The 18,982-nt window shown below is 34.8% G+C and overlaps 1 protein-coding gene across 14 annotated transcripts in view; it reads right to left on the reverse strand.

The window, feature by feature from the left end:
• The window catches only part of Hectd1 (HECT domain E3 ubiquitin protein ligase 1), a 99,606-nt gene that overhangs the window by 60,370 nt on the left and 20,254 nt on the right, over positions 1-18,982 (reverse strand). For all 14 annotated transcript variants that reach the window (XM_058585850.1, XM_058585849.1, XM_046465308.2 and 11 more), the window contains exons 3-10: positions 17,986-18,220; positions 11,952-12,179; positions 10,622-10,903; positions 10,253-10,523; positions 9,398-9,474; positions 9,009-9,107; positions 7,204-7,318; positions 6,193-6,367 (exon numbers count right to left, since the gene is read on the reverse strand). In XM_058585850.1, the coding sequence (XP_058441833.1) occupies positions 6,193-6,367; positions 7,204-7,318; positions 9,009-9,107; positions 9,398-9,474; positions 10,253-10,523; positions 10,622-10,903; positions 11,952-12,179; positions 17,986-18,220 (1,482 nt within the window). The remainder of the gene's footprint in view (positions 1-6,192; positions 6,368-7,203; positions 7,319-9,008; positions 9,108-9,397; positions 9,475-10,252; positions 10,524-10,621; positions 10,904-11,951; positions 12,180-17,985; positions 18,221-18,982) is intronic.

Below are 18,982 nucleotides of genomic sequence, written 5' to 3' on the forward strand. Positions count from 1 at the left end.
TTATCACACATTCAAGTACATTATAAAAACGTTAGGTGGACAGAGGGCAAATTGTCCTAATAGGATTAGTGCTTGCAGTTTTTGTTATTAGCTATTTTTTGTTAAGTTATAAAATTAGTATTTATGTATAAGAGTTTTATGTCATGATTTATTTCAATTAACAACAGCATAAGAACATCTGTTGCCTGTTCTTTCTATCATATACTGAGCTGTTACGATTCTGAGCTAAGAATGCGTTACATACATACTCTTTGTATAAGGATAGTATCTCCTGGACATATTTGCTAATAAATACCAATCTGCTGGCATATTTATTTGAATTAAGAGTTTATATTTTGATGATTTGGGAATATTTTTTTTTGCCATGTAGGAGTTGATTTTTTAGAAATTATTTCTTAATATTTATTTTTTTAGTTTTAACTAGACACAATATCTTTATTTTATTTATTTACTTTTATGTGGTGCTGAGGATCTAACCCAGGGCCTCGCACGTGCTAAGGCGAGCGCTCTACCGCTGAACCACAAATCAGCCCGATTTTTTTTTCATGATAAATTTAAAAGATTTATTTAGGCAAACATGGTAATGTAAGCCTTAGTCTCAGCTATTCAGAATAGTAAGGCAGGAGGACTCCTGGAGCTTATAAGTTCCAATACCACCCTGGGCAACATAGTAAGATCTTGCTTCTCAGAAAAAATAAAACAGGGGCGTGGTAGCACACACCTGTAATCCCAGCAGCTCGGGAGACTGAGACAGGAAGATCGAGAGTTCAAAGCCAGCCTCAGCAACTTAGCGAGGCACTAAGCAACTTAGCGAGTCACTAAGCAACTCAGTAAGACCCTGTCTCTAAATAAAATACAAAGTAGGGCTGGGGATGTGGCTCAGTGGTCGAGTGACCCTCAGTTCAATTCCTGGTACAAAAAAAAAAAAAAAACCACAATGGACAGGGTGGCATAAGTCCATAATCCTGGCACCTCTGGAGGCTAAGACAGGAGGAACAAAACTTTGAATCCAGCCTGGGCAAGTCAGCAAGACCCTTCAACAACAACAAAAAAGAAGTTGGGAGGAGGGCAGGGAATAATATAGCTCAGTGGTAGATCCCTTGCCACGCATATGCAAGGCCCTGTGTTCAATGCCTAGTGCTGCAAAATAAATAAACAGGAGCTGGGGATGAAGCTCAGTGATGGAGCACTTGCCTACTATGCCCAAGGACCTGAGTTCAATCCCCAGCACCACAAAACAAACAGAGAGGAAAAAACATACAATAAAACAAAATGACAGATTTAACTAATGCAAACAATTTTCAAAAGCCATTCATTTAGAGGAGTGAAAGGAGGGGAGGGGGCATGAGGGTAGCAATGACAGTAGAATGAATCAGACATTATCACTCTATGTGCATATGTGATTACATGACCTGTGTACTCTGTATCATGTGCGTGCAGAAGAGTGAGAATTTATACTGTTTACACGTATGATGTGTCAAAATGCATTCTACTATCATGTATAACTAATTAGAACAAATAAAAAAACTTTTTTTTTTTTAAATCATTCTTCCAATTAAGGTCTAACTAGAGAACACTTTGGTTTCCTAAGGGCTTTTTAAATTTTTATTTTAAATTCTCTAGAATCTGTGATTTAGAACAAAAGATTAAAAAAAAACAAAAACCAAGCTTATTTTAAAATCAGACTACAAAGATATTCTGGTACCATTTAAGAAATAATCATCCTTCCACTAAATGATCAAAGCAACCTCCATTATAATACACTTAATTCCTGTTTATAACTGACTTTTGGGGTATATTATTCTTCTATTGATTAACACTCTTCAACTAGTCACAACAGAAATTTCATTATTAAAAGTTTACACTAACTTTCCATGCTTTTCTTTAATAATCTCACCTATTTATTCTTCCAGATGAACTTCAGGATCTGTCAAGTTCTAAAACAAATTCTATAACTTTTTTTTTTAGGACTGCATAACTTATAAGTTATATTTTAGAAAAATTTATATTTTGAGATTATTTAGTATTCTCATCCAAGAACAATTTCCCCCTTTATCCCACCAAGTCTATTTTTCTCAGTCAAATTGATTTTAAAAATAAACAAATGGATCCTCAAGGATCTCTGAGTTGCTGAAAAGTAGATTCAATCTTTGTCCAGTTATTAACATTAGCTCCTAGGATGCTTACTTACCAGACCTCTTTAAAATTCAATGTAGCCTATCTTCTAAGACTAAGTGGAGAATTCCTTAGTCTAGAATCCTCAGAGGGAATAACTGGGTTTTTATAAAACTGATATCACTATTCGCTGTTTTCACACCTTCACTGCTCTATTGTCTGCCTTTTATTCCCTGAACAGACATCATGCACAGGCCAATACAGATAGACAATAGTTAATGTTAGTGTATATCAACACTCCTTCAAACTGATTCAGAGTTGTTTACCCTTCAAAAAATTTTTAATCCAAAATGGTAAAACTTGAGATTGTAACTTACTTCCCTTTAATATTGTTAAGTAATTCCAAAAAATGAACTATCATTTTTCATATATCTGTAAGATATTAGGCACTAGGCTAAAACATGTAACATTTAATTTTTACTCTCAAACCTGAAGAGAATTAAGTATAATTATCCTCATCTTAGAGATGAAGCAACCAAGACAGAAGTTAGTTTTGCCCATGGTCACCTGTCTAGGAAGTGGCAATCCTAACATTTGGATATAGTTTGACCTCATTCCAGAGTCCAAGCTCTTCACTGATATACTGTCTTTCTAGCCATTATTAAATGTAGCTGCTAATTATTACCTGGGAGAATTTTGCATCAAATATGCTAAAGCTAAAATTATGTTTAGATAATCTCCAAATATTTAAAAGGATGATAGAAAATAATCACCTAATAAAAGAATTCTGTATACCACAGCATATTTAATAATTTTCTGCTGGCATTATCACAAAGCAATTCTACTCCAAATAGATCTGAGGATTCTTTCACCAGTCCTCTAAAAAATTTCAGATCAAACTGTCTTGTTCAAAATTAAACTTGCTCATTTCTTAAGATGATTCAAAAAAAGTGGCCCACTAACACCTACACTTCTATAGCTGTAGCTATTGAGGGAAAAAAATCAGGTTCTTAAATATTCACAGTAAATTATTTTCCTGCCAGCCACTTCTTTCTTATTTAAAGAAGACTGCTTGAATCTTCATGTCAGCTCATAATACTGATATCTGAGAGACCTGAATCTTACAAAACAATAAATATCCTAAATTTAAACGGATTAAAATTAAATTCTCAATCACTCAATGAAAAAGCTGGTATTTATCCCCTCACTCCTTCTTTTTCTTCAACCTTAACAACTAACCTAAACAATCACCCAACTACTGAATCTATTTCCAGTACTACTATCTGAAGTTTTTTATTGCGGTATACACTTAAGAGGCCTGTTTTCATTCTCGACGTATATGTCAATCCTTCTCTCTGTCAGGTTGGCAAGGTAACCTTTATAAATCAGAAATCTAACTATGTCAAATTTCCTCATAGGTCTTTAATAATCCTTTTTTTTTTTTTTTGAGGGGGGGATGAGTACCAGAGACTGAACTCAGGGGCACTTAACCACTGAACCACATCCCCAGCCCTACTTTTTGTATTTTATTTAGAGTCAGGGTCTAACTGAGTTGCTTAGTGCCTCACTTTTGCTGTGGCTGGCTTTGAACTCACAACCCTCCTGTCTCAGCCTCCTGAGCCGCTGGGATTATAGGTGTGCGCCACTGCACTCAGGTTTTAATAATCCTTTTAATTATGGATAAAGTACACACATCACCCTGCCCTCAAAGGATGCCATAGGTCATAAAAAAGTTCCTGTCAATCTTCTCAACATTATTCAATGTACTTTCTAAACATGTCCTATACTCCATTAATACAAAAATACTTAAAAATTGCTAACAAAACATTAACTCAACTATTCAGTAAATATCTAAGGACCAAAACATAAAGCTCTATTCTATACATCCTAGTCTCTATACAAATAGAGCAGTACACAAGCCAGCTCCCATGGTACTTATTTCAAAGGGGAGACAGACAATAAAAAAATAATAAAACACAGCAAGATTTCAGATAGTATAAGCTCTGTGAAAACAATAAAATATGACTGATGTAAAAGGTATCCTAGGTTGCCTAGCATGTATAAGGCCCTGTTTGATCCCCAGCATCACTAGTATTGCTGTATGTATATACGTGACTGTATGACCAATGTGATTCTGCAACCTGTACACTCAGAAAAATGAGAAATTATACCCCATTTGATTCAAATGTATGATATGTCAAGATCATTGTACTGTCATGTGTAACTAATAAATAAATAAATAAAATGAACTTACAACCTATATTTTAATACAAAAAAAACCCCAAAACTTAAAATAACAAAAAAAATATTTAAAGTGTCGTATCTGAATTGTATGAACCAACCATCCATTCAGAAAATCTGGGTATAGAAAGTTTCAAGTAGATTGAAATTAAGGGCAAAATCCTTAAAGTAGGGATGTACTTAAAGTGTTCCAGAAACAGAAAGGCGGCTAGCACAGTTATGTGTAATGGGACTGAGGTTAAACAAGGATGAATGAGGTTGAGGAGCTGGCTGAGGATTGTAAAGATTTTATAATCCTAAGAGTTAAGGAGGTAAGTTTTATTTATGGCTAATAAGAAGCTATAGGGGTTGGGGTTGAGGCTCAGCAGTAGAGTGCTCACCTAGCACATGAGAGGCACTGGGTTTGATCCTCAGCACCACATAAAAATAAATAAATAAAATAAAGGTATTGTGTCTGACTACAACTAAAAAAATACATATAAAAAAAAAAAAAGAAGCAGCAGCTATGGAGGGGGCTGGAGTTGTAGCTCAGTGGTAGAGTACTCGCCTAACATGTGTCAGGCACTGGGTTTGATCCTCAGCACCACATAAAAATAAATAAAGCAAAAGATATTATGTCCATCTACAACTAGAAATATTTAAAAAAAAGAAGAAGCAGCAACAGCAGCTATGGAGGGTTCAAAGAGGACAATGATATAATATTAATTATAATTTAAAATATGACTTATAAACAGATTATAAAGTTTCATGAAAGATAAAAAGATTCATTAAAAGGCTACCATGGTAGGGCTGGGGTTGTGGCTCAGCGGTAGAGCGCTCACCTAGCACGTGCGAGGCCCTGGGTTCGATCCTTAGCACCACATAAACAAATAAAATAAAGATATTGTATCCAACTACAACTGAAAAATAAAAATATTTTTTAAAAAAAGGCTACCATGGTAGTAAAGTTATAATCTACAGTAGCTTAGACCACAGTATTAACAAAAAGTAGTCAGAAATGGCAAGTTACAGATACACTATAAAGGGAGCCACCAGGAAATCCTGCTAGATCAATTCATATCAATGTATTTGCACATACCATTCCCTACCTATTCTTCCAAATCTGTCTGCCTAGAAAATTAATAAGTAGACTTTAAACCATGAATTAAATCTCACCTCTGCAATAAAACCTTTTCCAATTTGCCCAGACCAATTACTTATTAAATGATTTATGTTCCCATAGAACTCCATGTCTTACCCATCACAAACTCCTCTGTACTATTACATATTTCTTCACTGGCCTCCAAGGGTAAAATAAGTAAGACCTGCAGTAATCCAGGTCTCATTTGCCATGTGTAACGCCTACAATGACCATCTCACTCTGATCCTACCAACAGGCCTCCAGAAACTTAAATAAGTACTTGTTATATTTATCAGAATTTGTCTAGTGAGTAAATAGTCAGAGAGGTACTAAAAAATGTGTTAAGAATCTAAGGACCCAATTCTCTTGATTTTTTAAAACACCTTCTCTTAAAATAGGTCATCAAAAGGAAAGATGATTATCTAAAGTACAGGTATGAAGACACGAATTGGTGTGAATATACTGTGTATACAACCAGAGATACAACGAAAAATTGTGTTCTATATGTGTAATAAGAACTGTAATGCATTTCTGCTGTCATATATAAATAAAAAATAAATTTAAAAAAAGGAAAGATAACTTTCCCGCTTCTAATCAAATTTTTACTCTTATTATACCTTTTTAATGTTACAATAAATCTCTAATACTTCTGAAAGGGGAGATAGAACCATATAATTTAATATAATTTAACAAATACAAATAGTATGAATAACTACCTTATTGAAGGCAGCATAGTTTGCTGAAATGTTTGTGCAAACACCGGCAATAATCTTTTCAAGTATATTGGTGCCATTTCTGGATCTCCTTTGGGCTCATTACATTCTTCTTCATCTTTGTTAGTATCTTTCTTTTTCTTCTCATCTCCTTTATTAACTGGACACATCCAATCACCTGCAGACAAAATATTGTTCAAAGAAATATTTTTTGGGAAACTTTCCTTTTAAGAAAAAAATATCTTAAGATGTATCCACCTTAAACTATAATCACCTAGGTACTGGGGCTATATATCTCTGTGTTAAGTTTTTGCCTGGCAATAATGAGGACTGGATTCAATCCTTACCATGGGGGGAGGGGACTACAAACATCTCTAACAATAAATAAACTGAAACTAGAACACTTTATCTATTAACAGTGTTTTTATATTAATAGCTTTTTGATACAAGGGCTTGAACCCAGGAGCACTTTACACTGAACTATATCCCCAGTCCCTTTTTTTCTTTTCTTTTCTTTTGAGACAAACTCTCACTAAGTTGCTCAACCTGGCCTCAGACTTGTAATTCTCCTGCCTTAACCTCCTGAGTCACTGGAATTACAGGAATGTGCCATTGCTCCTGACTAAAAATATTAATAAAGATATTAATATCTTCAATAAGCTAAATAAAAAATTAACAAAATAATTATGTATACACAATTTGATTCCAAAAACTATTTCACAGAATCTCTAAATTCATCAACTCTACAAAAACTGCAAAATCTGCCAAATTACTTCATCTACACAATATCCAATAATTCTTTATATGACATTCCTAAATCCCTTGAACTTTTTAGGTTTTGGTCATTCTGGAATCATGCAGTCACAGTTTCAAGAACACAGAACAGTAAACTGTTAAGCAACTATAAGAATACATATATATGAGTTTAAAGGTGTCTATAAAAAGCTACTTCCATAGGAAGTGAAGCTGAAAAGTAATACCAGATGGCCTAAAAGCAAAGAATTTACTACTCACCTGGAGACTGAAGAATAGCTACTACTTCACTATGGCCCCTTTCTCGAGCTTTATCTAATGGAGTTTTCCCATCTTCATCTCTCAGATCTGGATTTGCACCATGCCGTAACAGAGTCTTGAGAAGAAAAGCATTTAATTTGAATATAACAATACCTGATTTCTTTGACATCCAACTCTGCAATCTAAAGATTTTCCAGAATTACTTAATCATGCAGGTACTAATCCAAATCTATGCCTTTGCACTTATCACCCTAAAACCAGCTATTCATATCTTGAAAAACTTCAAATTAGGTTATGTTCCAATTTGCCAAATAATCATCTAGAACCATACTTTACCTCTATTCCCACCACATCACACTAAACCTGTCATCATAACCTCATGATGAAGGACTTACTTAAAATCACAATAGCTCAATAAACATTTTTTCATTTAACTGACTTTAAAAATGTCTACAATAGGGGATGGGAATGTAGCACAGTCCTAGCATGCCTGCATAGCACGCCTGAGGCCCTGGGTTGGATCCCTAGCACCATAAAGACACTTTAAAAAATCCCGGTGCACTTTGAGATACATAAGCCATGTTGTGCTACAATAAGAAATCATCATTGAAAAAATTAAAACACCTGAAATAGGTGAGTATAGCTCAGTGATAGAACCTCTCTAGGATTGTTCAATCCCCAGTACAGCAAAAGAAAATAAATTAATAAATAAAAATTTAACTGTACTGTAAAGGTGATAATAATGGCAGCTATCTATCTTCTGAGCACCTAAAATGTGCTATCACAATAAATGCTTTACATGTATAGTTTCTAATTCTCACAATAATCTTCCAGGGAGATTTCACAGAGAAATCTTCAGGTCAAAACTTAAGAAACTTGCCCAAGGTCACACAGTTTTTTCTGTGTGAGCTGACCTTGAATCCAGGAGTGCCTGACTTCAGAGTGGAATAACCTTGCATTATGCCAAATTAATTCAAAATAGGCAGATTCTAGGGGCCTAGATTATAAATTTGATTTGACCTTTTCATTTGACCTCTTGGAATCTCAATTTCTCTAATTGTAAAAACAAACCTCTGAAGTAGGAGTCAAAAATGATGATTCTTCTAAAAACACAGTATCTGCTTTACTGACAAAAAGAAACAACAGAAATATATTTACACTTATTTGTTGGCAAGAGTAAGAAATTAGAAACAATCACATGTTCACCATTAGGTGACTGGTTGAATAAACTTACAGTATATCTATAAAGGATAAGTATGAATATGTAAAAAGTTCTCTATATCCTAATAGGGAATAGTCTACAATATATATTACTAAATGAAAGACTAGGTTGGTATGTTTCATTTTCCATAAAAAGTAAATAAGCATATTTGTGTTTTTACTTGAATCTGTATTGAGACAGAAAAGCAAAAAAAAAAATTGATAAAAAACATTCACTGCCAAGCGCAGTGATGCACACCTATAGATCCCAGTGACTTGGGGGGCAGAGGCAGGAAGAATACAAGTTCAAGGAGAGCCTCTGCAAGTTTGAGGAGAGCCTCAGCAACTTAGCGTGACAGTCTCAAAATGAAAAAAAAAAAAAAAAAGCTGGAGATGTAGCTCAGTGGTAAAGTGCTCCTGACTTCAACCCCCAGCAATGCAAAACAAAAATAAAACCAAAAATTTATAGTAGAAAAGAAGGAATGGAATGGAATGGATGGAGATAGCATGGAAGCACAACTTATCAGAATAAAAGTTTCCATATCACTCTAATTTCTGGACCCTGCAATTGTTACAGATTAATAGTTTAAAAACCTGGCTTTTACCTTTGCTACTTGAGGTCTTCCAAAACATGCAGCATAATGTAAGGATGATGACCTTTGACCCCTATTAACATCAGCACCTCTCTCACAAAGAAATTCTACCTGTAAAATGATAAAGAACCATAAAGTTGCTATATTAATTCCTCTATCCTTGATTTAAAATCCTAGCTCTGCAGGGCATGATGGCACATGCCTTTAGTTCCAGCAACTAGTGAGGCTAAGGATGGAGGATGGCAAGTTCAAGGCCAGCCTCAGCAATTTAACAAGACCTTGTCTCAAAATAAAAAATAAAAAGCACTGGGGATGTAACTCTGTGGTACAGTGCCCCTGGGTTCAATCTCCAATTCCAATAAATAAGTAAATAAGATACTAGCTCTTATTTATTAGCTTACCATTTCCTGAGTTCCAAAAGCAGAGGCCCAATTCAATAGAGTCTGACCCACATCATCCATAAAATTTACTTCAAAGGCTAAAAGTTTGAAGGAAAAAGAATTACTTTCAAGGCCAATAAAATTCTCAACTTTTCTAAAGTTTGAATCATTTAAAGACTATTATTAATAATCCACCAAGTACAGAGCAAAAAGAAAGTGTTTTAAATATTAAAATCAACTGTAAAGTAGTATATATAATCAACATGCCTAAGGTCAGCTACAAAAAAGTATTCTCAAATTTTTAAACCACTGAGGATTCATAAGGCTTTATACCTTAAAAATAAACATGACAAGGAAAAACTAAAGTATAATACAGTTCAACAGGGTACCACTTGCATCATAACATAACTATATAAAAGAAGCCAATCCAAACCTATAATCCAAAATACAAGTCTGATGTCCCAGAAGCAACTTTTATAAATTTATACTTGTTCATCACCTGACGAATATAGTAGGCTAAAAAAATTATTATATAATTACTATAATTTACTCATGTTAATTTCCATCAATCTTAACAAAACAGCCTTAAATTTAATCTGCAATTCACATTAGAATTGGCAAAATCTCTTTCAGGTGATAAAAAAAATAAAAAGTAAATTTCAAATTCTGTAGAAGTGTCACTCATTCAGCAAGCTTTCATCCAGGTCCTACCATGCATCAAAGTTGATAATCATTCCACTGTATATAGGAGAATATGCAAGGGGTTGGTCATAGCAAGGCACAATTGCTAAGAATATTGTCCAAAACAAGAAATAAAAAATTGACTATAGTTCCTTATCTCACAGTTTTTATATTTAAAACAAAGTATTTTCTGACCTCCTGTGTCAATTGCATCTATAAGTGCATCCGTATCTTTACTTCGAATACAGTCTATAAGCTGCCGATGTGAGCGCTCCCCAGAACTATCCAATCTACGGAGTCCTGGAATTCTGCCTGTAGACCCAGCACTAGATTTAGGCAAGGCCTTTCTTCCTTCAAATAACAGCACCAAGAGAAGGTCAACCAAACGCATGGTATCAAGTACACATCTTTCATCACCCTGTAATGCACTTTCAATTGAATCTGGAAGCTCTGATCTCAGGAGATCCTAGGAAGAAAATGATGGAAAAAAGTTTAACACATTTGCATTATACAAAAATACTTTTTCTAAAAGATTAAAGAGCAAAGATTCAAAAACACTCTTACATGTGTTACTACTGGAGAGCCTCTGCAAAGTGTGGAGAGCAGACTTACAATTGTTGACACCTGATTACTCAATTTGGAATCTGCAGTTGTGGAAGGGGCACCAGTGGTGCTGCGACCTGGTTTACATGCTGATGATGGTCCCGATACAGTACCACCGGCAGCAGCCATTCTCGATAACAGTTCCTCAGTTAATCCATGCTTGGCTAATGGAGCTGGGTCAACACCCCGACGGGTAAATCGGTCAGCTAGTGATGCAAAACATCGTAAGGCTCCATCTGAAACCTAGCAATGTAAAGAATAGGCTGTGGATAAAATTCACCTAAAAGGGGCTAGTACTGGGCTGGGACTGTAGCTCAGTAGCAGAGTATTTGCCTAGCACTGGGTTTGATCCTTAGCACCACATAAAAATAAACAAAATAAAGGCATTCTGTCCATCTACAACTAGAAAAAAAAAAAGAAATCCTTTAAAAAGGGGAAGAGGGCTAATACTGATCATTTCAATCCTGACACTATAAAAAAGGGAGCTATAGCAAAGTGATAAAGTGTATAATCTATCTAGATTTGGATCATGGCTCCATATTTGGCTGTGTATGACCTGAAGAAGTTATCTAACTGCCTAAGGATTCAGTTCCCTCAAACTGTAAAACAGGTTTAATAATGGTACTTACATCTCATTGTGTCTGCTTAAATGAGAGAACACATAAGAATGTAGACAGATGGTAACAATATTTTTGAGCTTTTACTATGTACAACTTTGCCAAGAAATTCTATGACTTATCAACTGAAATAATTTCTAAATAGTAAAAAGGCATGAAAAATCAAGTCTTATTTTCTAAAACTATGCTAATTAAATGAAGGCTTATAAATAACACCATAAATAGTGATATGTTACTTTACTGAAATCTACCATATTTTCAGTCAACAAAATTGCCCTAAGTCAACAAAATAATACTGAGTACAAGTGCAACTGTAAAGATGTTTATATATTTCCATAACATTTAAATTTTAAGAATAAACATATCACTTTCTTTAAAATATTTATTTTTAGTTGGGCCTTTATTGTTATTTATATGTAGTGGTCCTGAGAATTGAACCCAGTGCCTCACACATGCTAGGCAAGCACTCTACCACTGAGCTACAACTCCAGCCCCCTAAACACATCATTTTTATAACTAAAGAACACTTTATTGCCAAAAAATTACCACACATATAAAATGAAAGAAGAGATTATCCCAAGTAAAAATTTCAAATTACAGTGGATCATAGTTATAAATAGGAAACATAAAAATCACTTTTGAAAACTGAGAGTATACAATAGTAATTTATTTACCTGATGATCTTCATGTTTTAATAAGCTAGACAGAGATTCTACACAAATTTCTAATGAAGAATCTTGAGGTTCCATTTTGCCACAGAGTCTTGATACCACAGCCATGGCAGAGTGCAAAGTGTCTTTATGAACCAGGTGTCCACTGTCACGAATAAAGGTAAGCACACAATTCAAACCTCCAGCCTCAAAGACTGCTCCTGACTCACGAGTGCATATCAGTTCCAGCACCTAAAAATGGTGAAACAAAATTAACAGAAACTGGGTATAGTGGAACAAGCCTATAATCCCAGCAACTCCAAGGCTGAGGCAGGATGATCACAAACTCAAGGCCAGCCTCAGAAACTTAGCAAGATACTGTCTCAAAATTTTTCTTAAAGGGCTGGGGGTATAACTCAGTGGTAGAGGATGCGTAAGTTAAAGCCCTGTACCACACCAAAAAATAAAAAAATAATATACAAGCCTAATTTTAATTTGACAGAATCAAAGAAAACATAAATGTACTCTCCAAAATATATTAGTTGCCACATTAAAAAAGGTAAAATGACAAAACAATTATTTCAATAATAATTTTAATTTAACCCAATATAAACATGGCATCATCACTGGAACATATAATCAACTTAAAAACTTACTGATATATTTAACGTTTTCATGTGCTATCTTCAAAAATCACGTGTACACTTTATACCTACAACATAATGGCAATTTGGAGAAGCCACATTTAAAATGCTCAAGCCATATTAAAGTTAGTCATATATGAGATTTCAATGATAAAACTTACATATGGCAAACTAATGAATTATATGCAATTTAGCAAAAGGGTACAAGCTCTTAAACATTAAAAAAATGTTGGGTAGCCAGGCACAGTGGCGCATGCCTGTAATCCCAGCATCTCAGGAGGCTGAGGCAGAAGGATTGTAAATTCAAAGCCAGCCTCAGCAATTCCACAAGGACCTAAGCAACTTAGCAAGACTCTGTCTCAAAAAATAAATAAATAAATAAAAATGACTGGGAATGTGGCTCAGTGATTAAGCACCCCTGGGTTCAATTACTGGTACCAAAAAAAAAAAAAAGTTGGATAATGCTAGCAATTACTATTGCTCATCATCCTCACACTTAATTTACGAATATCAGAACATCAAAACTCCACTTTCAAACGGCACAGCAATGCAAGCTTGTAATTCCAGCCACTCAGAAGGAGCAGAAGTTCGAGGCCAGTCTCAGCAATTTAGCAAGGCCCAAAGCAACTTAGTGAGACCCTATATCAAAAAAAAAAAAAAAGGGCTGGGAATATGGCTCAGTGGTAAACACCTCTGGATTCAACCTCTAATGCCAAAAAATAAAATAAAACTCTACTTTTATTTTCTAAAGTATGCTGTTTAAGGTGTTCAAGTACAACTAACAGGGTCCATCAATCTTAAAGGCATAACAGAAACTTAAGACTTTATCCAGTAGACAAGAAAAATTTAAAGCTGAAAGATAATATAATCAAATTTCCAGCTAATAACTGTAGAGAATGGGGTATGGAAAAGTTATTGGTAAATGCAAACATTCAAACATTTAATAGAAAATAACAGGAGAAACAAAGAGTAGAAAATAAACTAAAAAAGGATCCGATCATCAATTATCTGTGTGGTGAGAAAGAAAGGAAGTAAAAAGATCAAGTTTCTTGTCTTGAATGTCAGGGTGGAATTTAATGCCAATTAACAAAACAGGAGTTTACCTGCAGTGAAAGACAATGAGCTAAGACATCCAATAAGAGATGTCCAGTAAGGCCTTGAATAAGAAGCCTAGAATTCAACAGTGGTCAAGGACAGAGATAAAAATGTGAGAATATAGAATAAATGGTATTAAAGTGACTGATAAGACTGCCATATATAGGCAAAACATATGTAGTTTTAAGAAGTAAAAACGGGACTTTAGAAAATACTATCATTTAAGAATGAGTTAAATAAGAACCTGCAAAAAAAAAAAAGAGAGAGAGAAAAGGAAAAAAAATAAAGCAGCGTCTGACAAAACCTAAAGGATAAAATTTCAAAAAGAATGAAATGATGACTTATGTCAAACACTATCAAGATCCAAGATTCAGTAAGTTAAGGGCTGCAAAAAGTCCACAAAGTTTGATAACAGGGATGCTACTGATGATCATTTTCCCATAGTTTCAGGGGAGTTAAACAAGCACAAACTTAATTTTTGTGGACTGAATAGTGACTAAGTGTAAACCTCTTACTACTCTTCTTCCTAAGAGTATGACTATGAATAGGAAGAGGACAGCTGAAGTAGAATCCACAGCCAAAGAAGGAGCTCCGGCTTTTTTTTTTTTTTAAGTAGCAGATTATCAACAATGGAGCAGCCTCACATTATATGCCTTCCAATGTGATACAATAAAAACTATGCAAAACACCAACACAGCAGGGTGCAAATAAACTTTTCAAATTGAAATTAACCATGAATAAGCAATCAAACAAATCTAGAATGTGGGAACATTACATAAGACAAATGGCCTGGACTCTGTAAAAAGGTGTCATGGGAAAAAGAGGAGAGCTGTTTGTTCTCCATTAAATGAGAATAAAAAGAGTAATGATAAAGTACAATGTGTAAATTTTGGATTTGCAATGTGTAAATTTCTGGCTATTTTTAAACCATAAAAGACATAGTGGGGACCACTGGGCTTAATAAATTGGAAATTATTTTTTACTGAAATACTGTTATTTATCAAAGATAGAATTATGTCATTATTCTGCAACTTATTTTCAAAGGATCAGTGAAAAATAAGGGAGGAAGGTAGGGGAGGGAATGAGAAGAGGACAAGGAATCTTCAAGTTAAACAAGAGAAAAAAGAGAGAGAGGGAGAGAGAATTTTAATATTTATCTTTTAATATTTGGCGGACACAACATCTTTGTTTGTATGTGGTGCTGAGGATCGAACCTGGGCCGCACGCATGCCAGGCGAGCGCGCTACCGCTTGAGCCACATCCCCAGCCCCAAATAAGATGTTAATAGTAACACTGTTTTAACGGTAGGCTTAAAAATATTAGAAATCACCTGCTTGCCGTTTGGTCCTGGGTTTGATCACCAGAACCCCTTCAAAAAATTGTATAAATATATATGGCTATATACATATGTGTAATTATTATTTTAATAAATATAAAACAAAAACAACCACCCCCCAGAAAAAGAGAGAGAGACGCTCAAGACTTCATTATATCCATCTGCTAGGAATAAAGAAACAACTAAAAAAAGAGCTTGAAAATATAGGTCAGTGAATAAGCAATGAAGTAAAATTTCAGATCTGGAAAAAACATGAAGTGAAGTGATGAATAAGGGAGGGCCAGGCACGGTGGCACATGCCTGTAATCCCAGCAGCTCAGGAGGCTAATGCACGAGATCGAGTTTAAAGCCAGTCTCAGCAAAAGCAAGGCATTAAGCAACTCAATGAGACCCTGTCTCTAAATAAAATACAAATTAGGACTGGGGATGTGGCTCAGTTGCTGAGTGCCCCTTCAATCTCTGGTACAAAAAAAAAAAAAAGAGAGAGAGAGAGAGAAAGAATAAAGGAAAAAAGCCTTAAAAAGGAATAGATCCCTCCTTCCTTTGAAGTTGTAGACAAAAGAGACACAAATCTATAGGCACAGAGACAGAAAATTCTGAAATATGGTCTAGAAGCTTCAGGTCCCTAGGATCCTTTCAACAAATCTTCAAGTTAAACATGTCATAGTAATTCTACAGCGCTTTGTCTCTTTTGCTCTCATTCTCTCATGAGTGTATGGTTGAATTCTCTAGAAGCTACATAAGGTATGATATTGCACCAGATTGACTACAGAAGCAAATATAAAGATCAAGCTGACTTCCATTTAGCTATAGGTTTTTAAAGAGATTTCCAAAATTGCCCAGCAATGATAGTCTCTTACTTATTTTCATTTTCTTTTGGAAATAGTTAATTTTCATTAAAAACATTTTATGGGTGCTAGAATAGAAGTTCACTGGATTAGACATGGGAATGAAGGGAAGGGAAGAGGGATGGAATAAGAAGGACAGTAGAAGGAATTGGACATGACTTTCCTATGTTCATATATGAATACATGACCAGTGTAACTCCACGTCACGTACAACCAGAAGAAGTCATACTCCATGTACGTATGTCAAAATACATTCTACTGTCATATAAAGAAAGGAAAAACTTTTTAAATATTTTTGTTAACATGTAAAGAGCTTGTTATTTTAAGAGAAATCAATACTTAAAATTTCTCAAGTTTTTCTTTGTTTGTTTGTTTTTGGAATTGAACCCAGGGGCATTAAAACCTTTGTATTTTAATTTTTAGACAGTGTATAAGTTGCTTAGGGCCTCACTAAATTGCTGGGCTGGCTCTGAAGTTCTTCCTGCCTCAGCCTTCTGATTGCTGGGATTAAAGGAATGCAATACCACACCCAGCTCCATTTAATATTTTTCTTTCTTTCTTTTTTTTTTTTTTTTGGTGTGTGTGTGTGTGTGTGCTGCTGGGGATTGAACATGCGAGGCACTCTACCAACTGAGCTATATCCCCAGCCTGGATCTTAATAACTAACAGGCTAAATATAGATATAATTACTATAAACAAAGGTTCCTGGGGAGCCTCAATCACTTAAGACTTGTAAAGGGTGAGACAAAAAAAAAAAAAAAAAAAAAAACCTTTGAAAACTGCTAACCTAGAGCATCAAAAATCATTTTTTTTAAAAAAAGTGTGAAGTGGGAATCATAAAAAAAAAAAGAATCATGGCAAGTTACACACTGTGATCCCAGCACTCAAGAGGCAGGACGTAAGACCAGCTTGGGCAATATAGTGAGACCCTACATGAATAGCAAAACAAAACAAAAATCAAAATGTGTTTACCGAGTAGTGCCAATAAATGACTAATCTAGTACTAATGCCTTTGAGTATTCTTAAATTTATAGTTAGTTCCACAAGAAATTAATAGTTTATTCTGAAGAGAGTATAGAGGCCCTGAATAGTTAAATCCACAGGTTCTAGAACCAGACTTCCTGATCTTCAAATCTTGACTCTGCTGCTCACTATATATAATCTTTGAGCAAGTTACTTAAACTCAGTATACTTGAATTTTTTCATCTGTAAAGTAGAAATTATGGCCAGGCACAGTGGTGCATGCTCAGTGGTAAAGCACCCCTGGGTTCAATCCCCAGTACCCATTCTCCACCCCCTGCCAAAAAAAAAAAAAAAAAAAAAATCATATTATGGCACTTGCCTCAAATAGTTTTGTGAAAACTAAATGAGTTAATACACATAAAAACGCTTAGAATAATATCTGGAAGTGGTGGCAGTTTTTGGTTATTGTGGCAGTCTGTTACTATTTTCATATAAAATAGTTTTAATTTAGCCAGGCACAATGGTGCACAACTATAATCCCACTGGCTTGGGAGGCTAAGGCAGGAGGATTTCAAAACCAGGCTCACCAACTTAGTGAGTCCCTAAGCAACTCAGGGAGACCCTGTCTCTAAATAAAACATTAAAAAAGGGGTGGGGATGTGGCACAGTGGTTAAGTGTGGCTGGGTTCAATACCCGGTTACCAAAAAAAAAAAAAGAACATGGATAACTTATCTCAATGTGTCTGTAATTACCAGAACTGAAGAAAGCTGAAGCAGCACATAAGAACATCTGGGTAGCCAGGTGTGGTGGCTCATGATTATAATCCCAGCAACTCAAGTGGCTGAGCCAGGAGTACCACAAGTTCAAGAACAGCTTCAACAACTTAGTGAGGCCCTAAACAACTCAGTAAGACACAGTCTCAAAAATAAAAAAATAAAAAGGAATAGAAATATGAAGCTCAGTGGTAAAGAGCCCCTGGTTTCATCCTCAGTACCAAAACAAAAACAAAATAAAAAACAAATCAAAGTTTTCATTCACAGGTAAGATTTCTTTTCCATTGTTCTCAATCACTCTCAATAAAGTAAGATAGATGATAAAGTTTTATCTTTTTAGGAAAATATATTTTTTACTTTCTAAGTGATATTCAAATAGGCCAATAAATAATACTTACCTTCACACACTGTTCAGCTAAGTCTCTGCTAGTCCTGTTGTTAAGTTCAACTACAACCAAACGATTACAAAGTGCTTTTATAGCTCCATCTACCCCAACAATCCTTCGGGTGCATTCTGCAGATACATCCAGATAGTACGTTATGGCACGGGCTGTCACTTCTAACACATTGTCTGGAGCACTTTCATCAAGAAAAATTTTGCAGAGGGCTGGTAAGAAAGTGCGAGGAGGACATCTATAGTAAAAGAAATCATATCACATGTAAGATTACTAAACAAAATATTAACAAAATTATAGATAATAAACTATAACATACATTGTGTTCAATACTACCTGAATGTTTACTAGGTAATATGTTTCACATTGTTTTCACTTCCATTACAATCCTTCCATGCGTATTTCATCATTGCTGAAAACATCAAGTAGTTTAAAGTAGTAGCATTAACTTGAAATCATGTTTAAAATAATTCCTTATTCAATACTCAGCATCAATGCTCTATAAAACCTTTCCTTAACTCCCCAGTTAAATGGTACTTTCAAGTTTCTAAAGCTTTTATAAGCAACAAACACACTGTTTCATGTGTTACTTTATTTCCTTACTTAATGTAAGAGTTGTTGAAAGCCAGAGACAGTGTTCAGTTCATGTTTTATAGGAACAAGTACTGATTTGGGGCCTAAAAGAGGAAAGTAAATCAGAAAACAGCTATGTGACCTTTCTGAGCCTTTTCCCTCATTTGTATAGCAAAGGTTTTATCTAATGAACACCTAATTTATCTGGTTATGAAGATTAAATCAAATCATATACTTAAAAACTTAGCTCCATATTTAACCCCACATAAACTAACTTTAGTTTCCTTTCCCCACTTTGAACAGTCTAATACCTATTACAAATCCTTGTGTAACACAGTTTTATCAAAAAAAAAAAAAATCTGTGAAGTATCAAAGAGACTCTCTACATTTTATCAAAACATAAACATTGGGCTGGGGAGGTGGCTCA

Source organism: Marmota monax, unplaced genomic scaffold (genome assembly GCF_021218885.2).
Source record: "Marmota monax isolate L192 unplaced genomic scaffold, Marmota_monax_Labrador192_F-V1.1 WCK01_AAM20220418_F8-fsc00079, whole genome shotgun sequence".
NCBI lineage: Eukaryota > Metazoa > Chordata > Mammalia > Rodentia > Sciuridae > Marmota > Marmota monax.